Source organism: Phasianus colchicus, chromosome 4 (assembly GCF_987193195.1).
Source record: "Phasianus colchicus chromosome 4, bPhaCol1.hap1.1, whole genome shotgun sequence".
In the NCBI taxonomy this organism is placed as follows: Eukaryota; Metazoa; Chordata; class Aves; order Galliformes; family Phasianidae; genus Phasianus; species Phasianus colchicus.
Genome location: NC_143439.1, coordinates 50,464,994 through 50,477,231, shown reverse-complemented (window position 1 = coordinate 50,477,231; position 12,238 = coordinate 50,464,994). Strand labels below are relative to the sequence as shown.

At 37.3% G+C, this 12,238-nt stretch overlaps 1 protein-coding gene across 6 annotated transcripts in view; it reads left to right on the top strand.

Annotated features, from left to right (window-relative positions):
* Window positions 1–12,238, top strand: part of N4BP2 (NEDD4 binding protein 2) — a 42,552-nt gene that overhangs the window by 17,926 nt on the left and 12,388 nt on the right. For all 6 annotated transcript variants that reach the window (XM_090139541.1, XM_090139542.1, XM_090139545.1 and 3 more), the window contains 7 exons: window positions 541–629; window positions 1,476–1,552; window positions 2,818–2,973; window positions 4,177–6,476; window positions 7,375–7,460; window positions 8,162–8,204; window positions 11,063–11,304. In XM_090139541.1, coding sequence (XP_089995667.1) covers window positions 541–629; window positions 1,476–1,552; window positions 2,818–2,973; window positions 4,177–6,476; window positions 7,375–7,460; window positions 8,162–8,204; window positions 11,063–11,304 — 2,993 coding nt within the window. The remainder of the gene's footprint in view (window positions 1–540; window positions 630–1,475; window positions 1,553–2,817; window positions 2,974–4,176; window positions 6,477–7,374; window positions 7,461–8,161; window positions 8,205–11,062; window positions 11,305–12,238) is intronic.

Here is a 12,238-nt window from a genome sequence, read left to right as displayed (position 1 = left end):
ATTTGGCAATAACTGGGTAACAGTGTAATTGAACAATCATAGCTACAGAAACTTGGTGCTGTATCTCAAAGCTAGTAATTCTAAACATTTTATTACTTTGTATGAAAAAAAATAATTATTTTGATTTTTCATATCTTATACAGTTTACAGAGTGGACTAATCTTAAGACTGTTATAAAGCCAAGAATTTTGTATGCAACAGAGAAGTCCACTTTAAGGTGATCATGTAGTTTTTTTTTAGTTTGATTTACTGATTGATTAGTCATCCTGCTGCATTTTACATCTGCATTTTCATTCCTTGATTATCATATGTTTATTAATTCAAAAGAATAATGTTGTATCTCAGTAGCTGTACAAATGAGGGGGGGATAAGAGGGCCTTGGAATACGTCGATCAAGCTGTGCAAGAGTGCTTAGTAATTAATCATTGTGGATTATCTATTCAAATATTATTACGTACTATTATTTAGAGAATAGTGTAATGTCCAGTCTATTATCATGAAATTAATTATATCTTTTTTTTGTACATGTGTGTCTTTCAGCCAAAGAAGCATTTGAAATGAAAATCTCTCCTATAATCATAGACAACACAAACATACAAGCATGGGAGATGAAGCCTTATGTTGTTTTGGTTAGTATTGTGATTGATCCATGTGAAAAGAGATTGTTGACCCTTTTATTGACATATGACTTAAAATGTGATTATCATTCTCTGTTTAGCTATGGTGTCACAAAGAAGTCTGAAGTCATAGAAATGTTACATGAAACATTATTACCCAACATCATGCTCTGCACATGCCTGCATATTGAGCTGACCTGGTTTCCAAGTGACAAATCCAAGTGTTTTGTACTTAAGAGCAAAAATGTATTTCATTGGGGAAACTAGGTTCTGTTCCTCTTCTATACATCAGAAAAACAGCAAGTTACTTTTTTTTTTTTTTTAGTGTAACCTGCACTAATGAGAATAGAGCATATTACTTGCATATTACCGTTTACTTGCAGCCTGCTCAAGTTTCCCAGATTGGGAAGGCTGTCTGCTCTAGCTATGTTAGTGTAACTCAATTGCTTGTTTGGAACTGACTTGACTCTGGCCAGCTCTGAAAGTAAGCAGTGAGCTTTTCTCTGTAAGAGACTGTGTAGATGCACTCATACCATGCCTGGAAAGATGAGATGCTGCAATCTTGACTCAGAGGGCATGCAACTTTTAAAGTAGTGACTGTATTTTATTTATTTTTACTGTGACCTTGGCATGCATCTAATTTTACCATAAGCAAGCATGTTGAGGAAAAAAAAACGACACCTCATATATCTAATCAGAAGTGAATCTATGAAAGAAAATGTTATTCCAGATATGTAACTGTTTTTGAAAAATAGAATAAACAACTTTAAAAAAAAAAAAAACAGCCTGTGCATGTTGTATGTCTTTTTACACGTCTGATATGTTCTTTGTTTTATTTTATATTTTTTTTTAATTCAGGCTCAGCAGTTCAAATATAAAGTCATATTTCGAGAGCCAGACACATGGTGGAAGTTTAAACCGAAAGAACTTGAAAGGTAAGAATGTAAGGGAAATTTTTACATTAGATTGCAAATATAAACAAGTTGGAGCTTGGGAACTTTGTTTACGTAAAAGAAGTTTAAGAAAAGAAAAACAAACTTTGTGATGGTCAATCACTGAAGGAGGTTTCCCAAGAGTTTGTGGATGCTCAGTTACGAGGTACATCCAAAATGTTACAGCCTATTCTGGCTGAAAAGTAGTTTGAACTATGTGACCTCCAAAGGTTCCTTTCTTTAAATTATTCTATGATTTCATAACATGTGTTGTCATCTGAATTTGCATGCTTAGCTTTAAGTTAACCACTCTTACAGGGAGGTGAAGAACATTATCTGCTTTCCTAAAATAGAACCTAAACGTGTGGGTTCAGTAGAAACCAAGGACCACCTGTGCCTTGTTGACTGGCAGTATCTTGTCATGATGACAGGAGCTCCTTGATCCCAAACCTAGATGAGGCTGTGTTGTCTCTTGAACTGAGAGGAGCTGTGGGTCATTCAGTAACCAAACACTCGTTGATTGCTGGGCAGCCTTCAACATAAATACTAGCTCTTGGTCCTTGCAAACTTCATTTTCAGGAAGTAGGAACAAATGGGAATCATTTTGGAATAAACTATGGTTAGATCAAAGGAAGGAAAGTCCAGCCCTCTTATGGTGCTAAAGATCGGTTGGGATTTTCTCCTCCACCTTCAATTCCTTTTTGCTACCTTTGTCAGGTCTAACTTGTTCTGCAGTAATTCCGCCTAAAACATGTTGCTAATTGGTGTTTAACAGAGTTGGTGAAAATGCTGGAGCCTAGGAATGTATCCATAATAACAAGTGAATAGGTTTTGCCTGAAGACTCATGGAGTTGTTAGCTTAGAAAAGCCAGTGAAGGAAGGGGGAATTCAGAAATCTCCCTTACCCAGTATGACCTCCCGTATCGCTATCTAGATCTGATGTGATGTGTTTCTGATGCTTATTTGTACACAGCATGTTAATTGTATGGTATTAGATTTTAGTATTAAGCAAAACATCCTCTTGCAGAATAGGGCCACCAGGTGGGGTGGGGAGATGTCAAGCGGAACAGGAATTTGAGTCTCCCCATTTTGACTGCCTTGGCACACTAATACAGTAAGAATTGCTGTTTCAGCTTTTGTCCTGGCCCCCGAGTTCTCTAGTTAGTCTTTCTATAACCACAAGTTATTCCCTTCTCGTCTATTCTGATATACAAATATGAAATGTTTCTTTTTCTTTTTTTTTTCCTCTTTTTTTTTCAAATCCATAGGCGGAATATTCATGGGGTATCTAAAGAAAAGATCAAGAGAATGTTGGAGCAATATGAACGTTGCCTTACTGTTAATTCAATCTTGGAGTCTTCTGTCCCAGCAAAATCAGAAGTTACTGCTTGGAATGAAGATCCTTGTCAGGAGGAAAGTCATAGGTTAGATTCTTTTATTAGATTTGTAGCTTAAAAAAAAGAAAAGCAAAAAAATAAAACTTTATAGCAGTGAGGCCTGGATGATGATGTTGAACACTAAACACATTCCAAACATCAGTTAAATAACAGAAAAGGACTGTAGAGAAAATACTCTACAGTTGTTTTTTTGTGGTTTGGTTTTTTTGTTGTTGTTGTTTTGTTTTGTTTTGTTTTTTTTTTTTTAATTTTTAGGAATTACAAGATTTCTAGAAATGAACAGTAAAGGGATCTAGCTAGCAAATATATGCTCTTTGAAAATCTATCAGTGTAACTGTGTTACCTTTCAGTATATCAGTCTTGGTTAACTTGTGTTCTCTTACCTTAAATATGTGCTGTTGGATGTATACTGTAAATAGAAAACACTTGAAATCTATAAAATGCTTTTTGGAAGATTGCGATCCAGAATACATGCAAGCTACAATTGGAGCTTCTGTGTTGGTGCAAGATGATGTTTTGTGCAATCGTAATGAATTACCAAATATATGTAATGTAGAATTATCTAGATTTACGTTAGGCGTAAACACAGATTATTTTGTAATGCCTGATCTGAATATTGTTCCTACATGCATTGTCACAATGCATATGGAAATTTTACTTTATTCTTTTTTTTCTTTAATAAATTTGAAATCAAGTAGAAAATGATGGTTAATGGGGAATTGTTTATTCTGAAAAGTGATATGATGTGAAATGGCAGATCCTTTCCTAGTTAATTTCTGGACTTTTTTGTTTAGTATCAAACAATCAGGAGAGAGCAGCAGTTGTTAAATAAAAGAATAGCTACCAGTTTTGCAGATACAGAGGAGGAAATGTAGGTAACAAAGTGCTCTATGCCTAACTGAATGGTGGAACAGGGGAAGATAGATTCCTGGAAAAGTATTCCTAGGCACTTTGGTGAACTGAAAACAGGTTACTTACCAAAGAAAGCTCTGCTTTGTTTAGCTCATTGTTTTTTATAATGAAGTGTTGAGATTTGTCTTAAGTCATCTTAAATTTGTTTTCCTCTTACTAAGATTATTCAACTGGATGATTTAACTGTCTTGAAAGATGGTTTACGATCTGTAATTTGGCTTTACTATTCAATAATGTAAAAAATTAAAAACGTGGACAAGAACAAGTGCTTGAAGAAAGTTTGAAATAGGTTTTTCTTTATTCCAATTTGTCTTTCAGAGAAAGGGAGGCACATTCCCGAAAGGAAAACAAACCTTCTGTTTCTGATTTGGAGCCTCTTAATTTACCTGAAGATGATAAACCTCTTTCCAGTTCTTCTCTAACTTCAGAAAGTAATTGTGCTCCTGAAAGTCATCAGAAAGAGGAAAAAGAAATGGAAAATAACTCAGTGGAACACAATACTGAGAACAACACTGTTCAAGATATCTTGGATGTTGATTTGTCAAGTTATGTAGAGAAAGAGCTGCCCTTGGGGAAAAAAGAAGAAAAAGGAGAAAGAATGGAAGAAATTACTGAAACAGAAATGGATGAGACTGATATAATCACAACTGAAGAAACTGTACGCTTGCATAGAGGAGGAGTTGAGAAACACAGTAATGACAACATTCTCAAAGTTCAGACTGAACAAAACAGTGAAATAGGTTTGGAATCAGATTCAACAGAAAGAAGTAATGTAGTAGAATCAAGCAGCTCAGCTATGGAGGCATCAGAAAAACCAGAGCTGCTGAACTTTCTGGGTGACTGGCCTGTACAACAAACGATGGGACAGAGAGTCAAAAGACCTAGAAGGCTAGAAAAATCTTCCCTGAAGAGTGATAGGGAAGGTAAAACTCCCAGTCAGCATCTTGAATTAGATAAAGAGCAAGCTGGCCTGACTGATACTTGTACTGTTGTAAAAGGTCAGGAGGGAGAAAATACAACCTCTAGTTGTTTCTCTGTTAGTTCAGATAAAGTTGCACCAGACCTGCAAATAGTGGGACATTGGCCGGTATCATTAGAACAGCGACAACAAAGGTCAAGAAGAATGAGGAAGACAAGTCTAAGTCAGTCTGATGAAGGTAGAAACACTGAAGGTGATGTTAATAGAAGTGCTCTTGACACTGTAGATGTGCTTCGTGGGACACCTGTGGACACTGTAGAACAGGATGTGAAAGAGTTGCATTTTCACCAACTGGAAATGATAGGTAGTGAAACAGTTGCTAAGAAAAAAACCCAGCAAAATAAGAGAACAAGGAAACATCACAAATTAGCACTCACTTTTACAAACAATAATTTGCCCCACTGCAAAGAAGAGGAACAGTTGTCTGTGCCTAATTCTGCAGAAGAGAAACAAGATGCATGCTCATGTAAACAGATAAGTAGCCATTCACAAACTGAATCTCATGATTTTGCTCTTCTGTGGAGATTAGAAAATAAAATACTTTTTCCTGAGACTGTCAAAGTATTGCATGGCAGACTAGATGGCTTCAAACCCAAAGACATGGATAATGCCTCAGATTCTCAGGAAAAAATACCATACCGAGTTATGTATGATAAAAGTACATTTGTGGAAGAAAATGAACTTATTGATATTGATGAGACTGAAAAGCTAAATATGCTGTGTAAGCTCTTTGACTCATTTTCAGTTGAAGCTGTGAAAGATCTGTATGAAAGATGTAACAAAGACATAAACTGGGCCACAGGTCTACTCTTAGACTCTGATGAAAAGTTGCACAAAGATGTTAATACTGAATGGTTTCAAGTAAAAGAAGCTGAGCCGGTTGTTGCAGACTTTGATATCAAGGAAAATACCAACTATGATGAGAATCGTGAAAATTGCACAAACGCAGAGCAAATCACTGGAGCTAGCGATGTTTCTGATCCTTCAGAAGACAAGAACTCATCAGTCAGCACTGAGGAAAGTAGAGCTACCAAGACAATTGTGACAGATGCTGGTGTGTCTGACTCATTTACTGCTATCTTGTTGAATGATTCAGTGGAACTGAAAAATTCCAGTGATACAGCTCCTAGAGGCTATGCAGGCAGCTCAGCAGCAGGTGTCAATGAGTCCATTTCTGGAATGCAAAAGATGGAATCTGAGAGTCCTGCTGAAGAAGTGATGAATAAGCTCTCAGTCTCACAAGTTGATGTAGATTTATACGTACCCATAACTTTATCTCATGCTCTTAAAACAACTACCAATTCAAAATTAACTAATGAAAGTGACAGTAACTCTTCGGAAAGCAATGTGGAGAATGCCAAAGGGATGCCTTTGTTACTGGATATGGGCGATGTACCTCTGATAGATTCTAGGAATGATAAAGAACTGGAGACTGATAGAGAAAATCTGGGGAGTTCCAGGGAGATAAGTGGTAAAGAGGAAAGTGGAACTTTGAGCAGGAATGAAGATAAGGCCAAGATACAGAGCCCTTCACCAGTATCGTCTGCAGCCTTTGATATAGATAGCCTAGAGCTAACGTTACCTCCTGAGCTGGCTCTCCAGTTGAAAGAAATATTTGGGCCTGTTGGCATTGATGCAGGTATGGGTGTAATTATTTCCTTACTTTCACTGTGCTTTTTTTCCATTGCGCTTGATAGTTTTAGAATGTATTTGCACAATTCTTCATGGTATTCGTGTTAGTTTTTGTTGACCTAAAAATGAAACTGAGCCAAGCATGATGTAAAACATAAATCCAATAGTGTTACATTCTAATTGTGTTGGTTTTTTTTATGCACATAATTTAAAAGCCTAAGAAAATACATCAGCTTGTTTGCCTTTTGAGCCACAGGCCTTTGAAGAATATTGAGATGGTGAGGAAGATGCACATGATTACTGGTTAGGAAAAAAACAAAGAAGGGGAAAAAGACTTTAGGTGGTGAATATGAATAGTTTAAAGAGAACATAAAGTAAGTCTGTATTTAAATGAAAATAAAAGGGGAGAAAAAAAATAGTTTGATTTATTATGGTGAAGAAAGCCATAAGCAGTTTGGACATGCATCAAAATACAAAAATCACAGACTGATAGGAAAGGAAAGGAATGAAAACATGAGAGATATAACTTATTTTCTTTACCTTTTTTTCCTTTATCCTAAAGTTTACTTGATGTGAAACCCTAGATACCTGACTTATTGGTGGGTTTGGCTGCTTCTGCCTTGCGTACCCACTCAAATAATATATATATGTTCTTTGATAAACGTTCAGCAAGTATCAGTGGATGTCAGTGGGTGCAAACTTTTTCTGCATGGAGGAATTCAGTGACACACCTTGGCTTTTGAAACTTCATGTAGTTACTGAAGATGTTTTTTTTGTTGTTGTTAACGACAATTTGTGCAAAACCTCCAGAATTCAGTTTAATAAGTACTAGGCTACTGTACTTTCTGTGCTTGGATAAGATTTTGTAGAATGCTCTGATGGATGTACTTTCTTTCTTCCACAAGGGTCACTAACTGCTGAGGATTGTGTGGTTCATATTGATCTGAATTTGGCAAAAGTGATTCATGAAAAATGGAAAGAATCTATTCTGGTAGGTAGATTTATTTTGATGTGAAATGCTGTGTCAGACCATTTGTCTGTATGTCTTGACCTAAAGGTGTGTGTAAGATGTAAATATCTTTGTGAGATCAGTGATAAAATACAATTGTATTTTGTGAACTGTGTGGAGTATATGGATATGTTGTAATGGGTAGAGCTGTAGAAAGACAATTGAAGGGGTGGACTACAAGTTACCAGTGTGTCATGAAACAGGAGCCTTGAAAATGAAGGGCTATAGTGTGAAATCACATTACAAGATTGATAAAATATGTGCTAGGAATAACATCTAGGAAAAGTTATTTTATGAATTATTGTGTGTAGAAAACATCTATGTGTATGTTGGTTGAAGAGTTCATTGATCTCCATTTCAACATGAAACTTGGATTTCTGTTCAGACACGCTTTTGTTTGGTTTATTTAGTTACACATTGGGATAACACAGTTATAACACATTAGTGGTGGAGAATGTTTCTAAAACTTGTGCTTTTGCAAATATCTTTCTTTTAAATTTCACTTTTAAAATATTTTTCTTAAATGCATTTCTTTTAAAGTATTTAATCTTTGAGAAATACTGTGAAACATTATTTTACAGCTGATTTGCCTAGAAGCAAAAACTTTCATAGTTCCAATGTGAATTTCTATGTTATTAACTTATTAGCTTATTAACAGTGATGTTTTTACTGTTTTCATTTAGAAGCGTCAGAGGAGAGATGAATCATGGAAGTTGTCTACGGAAGGTATGCTACATATTCATTGTAAAAAACCAAAAAACATTGCAAGTGCATTTAATTATTTTAAACTTCAGTGAGATTTCAAATACTTTCATTTATTAAAGAATGATGGACAGATCATTAAACTAATTTGACCTTGACTCTTATTTACCACTATTTGCAGGGTTGGAGAAAAAAATGATAATTGTATGCAGCATCACTGATCCTAAGTAGATAAAGGGAAAAACAGATAATTTTGTGTACTGGCAAGAATTTAGAGAAGCTCTGGCTGGCTGGATCAAACAGCTGTTTGATAGGACATCTCTTATCTCTGTGGGAAGAAAAGATGCAGCCAGATAATTACTAGCAGAGGAATATTTCTGCATCTGATGAGGAAAGGAGGTCAAAACTACAACATTCACACACTGTTGTCCTTTTCTGGTTACTTGTTTATTGCAGGAAGATGCATGTCATTGTTCAGGTAGTGTTGAAATTTGTCAATCTAGTTTCCAGTCACTCAGCTTCCTAAGAAAAAAAGTTCGTCTACATCTCAGCCCTCTTACATACATACATTAATCGGGTTAGAGATTTGGACTGCAGTGTGCAAAACCCCCACTTGAATGGCCAAACAGTGTTGTTAGCGTAACTTCCTAGAAGACATCTGTCATTATGTTATAAATATTGTAAGCATACAAATACATAAGTCAATAATTATCTTGTAAAAGCATATCCTTATGTGTGTGCAAGGTACGTTGAAAATGTGATGAATCTGGGGAATCTGGTGGCTTTTCTTTTAGGAAGTAGGTGAAGATGACCAGACTGTCTTTGGAAAATAGAAGTAAGAAAGGTTGTTTTCTACAATAATAGTATCCTTTTTTAACAATGATCAAAGTATTTATGGTTTTTGGAAGAGGAGGCAAGAAACTTATGAAGATTACAAGTATGTAGTGAAGCTGTGCAGGGAGAAAATTGGAAAGGCCAAAGCCTGAGTAGAACTGAACTTGGCCACTAAGGTGAAAGACAACAAATATTTCTGTAAATACATTAATGGGAAGAGAAGGCCTAGGGAGAATCTCCATCCCTTGTTGGACGCAGAGGGGAACACAGTAACCAAGGATCAGGGTAAGGCTGAGGTACTTAATGCCTTCTTTGCCTCAGTCTTTAATACTAAGACTAGTTGATCTCTGGGCTCGCAACCTCTTTCTCTGGAAAGTAGTGATGGGGAGCAGAACAGACCTTGCATAATCCATGAGAAAATAGTTTGGGATCTGCTTCAAAAGCTGGACACTCACAAGTGTCTGTGTCTGTGAGGCCAGATGGATTGCACCCTAGAGTGCTGAGGGAGTTGGCGGATATGGTTGCCAAGCCATCATCCTTCAACAGTCCTGGCTAACCAGAGGTGTCCCAGTGGGCTGGAGACTGGCACCCATCTTCAGAAAGGGCCAGAAAGATGATCCCAGTAGCTACAGACCTATCAGTCTCACATTGGTACCAGGAGAAGTTATGGAATGGATAATCTTGAGAGCCATCAGAGATCAATTAAAGGTCAGCCAGGGATCAGGCCCAGTCAGCATGGGTTCATGAATGGTAGATCCTGCTTGACAAACTTGATGTCATTCTAAGACAAGGCAACCCACTTAGTGGATGAAAGTAATGCTGTCGATGTGGTCTACCTGGACTTCATTAAAGCCTTTGACACTGTCCCCCACAACATTCTTGTGGAGAAGCTGGTTGCCCATGGATTAAATGGACATACACTCTGCTGGTGAAATGCTGGATATCTGGGCCCAAAGAGTTGTGGTCAATGGAATTAAATCCAGTTGGCAGCCAGTCATGAGTGATGTCCCCCAGGGCTAAGTATTGGGGCTACTCCTATTTAACATTTTTATCCATTATCTTAATGAAGGGATTGAGTGCACCCTCAGTAAGTTTGCAGACAGCCCCAAGTTGGGAGGGAGTGTTGTTCTGCTGGAGGATAGTAAGGCACTACAGAGGAACCTGGATAGACTAGATTGATGGGCAGAGGCCTACTGTATGAGTTTCAATAGGGTAATTTTGATCACAACAACCCCAGGCAACCCTAAGGGCTTGGAGAGGAGTGGCTGGAAAGCTGCCTGACAGACAGGGAGCTTGGTGTACTGATGGACAGTTGGCTGAATATGAGCCAGCAGTGTGCCCAGGTGGCCAAGAAGGCCAGTGGCATCCTGGCTTGTGTCAGAAACGTGGTGAGCAGGACTAGGGAAGTAATCTTGCCTCTGTACTCAGCACTGGTGAGGCTTTACCTTGAGTATTGTGTTCCGTTTTGGGCACCTCAGTACAGAAAGGACATTGAGGTGCTGGAGCAGGTCCAAAGCAGGGCAACAAGGCTTGTGAGGGGCTTGGAGAACATGCCCTATGCAGAGCTGCTGAAGGAACTGGGGCTATTTAGTCTGGGGAATAGGAGGCTGAGGGGAGACCTTACTGCTCTCTTCCAGTATCTGAAAGGTTTCTTGTAGTGAGGGCAGGGTTGGTCTCTTCTCACTGGTGACACGTGACAGGATGAGGGGAAATGGCCTCAAGTTGTGCAAGGGGAGGTGTAGGTTGGCTATCAGGAAAAGGGTTGTTAAGCACTGGAATAGGCTCCCCAGGGAAGTGGTTGAATCACCATCCCTGGATGTGTTTAAAAACTGTTTGGATGTGGTGCTCAGAGACACAATTTAGTGGTGGGTTGTTAGGGTAATATGGTTAGGTTGATGTTGGGCTTGATTTAAAGGTCTTTTCCAACCTGATCAATTCTGTGGTTTTATGATTCTATCTAGGCTGGAAAGCATCTTAATGATTTTGACTTTGCTTGTGTAAATAAACTAATTGTTTTGCTTGTCATCTCATTTTTACTGCTTTTGAAGGTTCTACATTGATTCAGCAGATAGATATGAATGACTCAATGCTGTTATCTCAAAATGCAGACAGTAAAATGCAGAAGAAAGGAATGAACTGGGTTTCAAGCTCATCTAATGAAATGCAGACTAAAAAAGCAGCAACATCAGAAGTTTTTCCTTTTATGGATCACTGGAATGCTCGAACTCAGAAAGTTTCTCTAAGACAAATAATATCTGAAGAAATAGCTATGCAGGAGAAAGAGGACCTGGTATGAATATCACAGTTTTTATACGGATTATATGATTCATTACCATTAGTAAAATGGAATGTCTTATGTAGTGACTCATCTTTGTGCTGCTTATTACAGCCAGAATTCAAGAATTCATGCATGCACTTTGTGTTATCAACTGCAGTGATACAGACATTTGCTTGTGGTAAATGTTTGTTGATTTTTTTTTTTTTTAATTCCTTTTTAAAATGTAACATTCTGATTGTTTCACAAACAGATCATGGTGCTTTTCACTATACAGGTTAGCATTTGCATTTGATTGAATTGTTTTTTTCATGGCTCATTTAAGAAGAGAGAGGTGATTGGTGTGACTTCCTGTACTTTTTAATAGGAAAGAAATATCAGCAATTTCTTAATTAGCTTCTTGAATAGTTTATTTAGAAATTGAATTTGTTAATATTTTTTCTAAGAAGAAACCACAACATTCCTAACAAATGAGACTTACATTTTAAAGTATTTGAGGATTATCTCAAGCAGTTTTCTGCAATGACTTGTCAGAAAATAACAGGATTTGCAGAGATTTTTGTTTTGCCTTTTCCACACAGATCCCATAAGCTGCCTTGTTTGTGTATGCATAATATTGCCCTCTACTGCAGGGCAGTTCAGAACAGACAGATCTGTTGGTAGTTGTCTTTGATACACAGCTGTCCTAGAAAAAGAGAATTTTTTTCCTACCAGTAAAGAAATTTGGATGTTATTACCCTGTAGTTTGAAAGAATGGCTTGTGGATTCTTTCTTTAAATTGCATGCATGTGGCTTACTGGTAACAGTAATGTGATGTCTATAGGTTTGGATTCATGGAGCTTGGCTTTTTTTTTTTTGACAACTTTTTTTTTTCTGCAGTCTGAGTATTGGGACGATCAGAACAATCAATTTATATTGGGCTATAATTAGCATAATTATAATGTGTGTG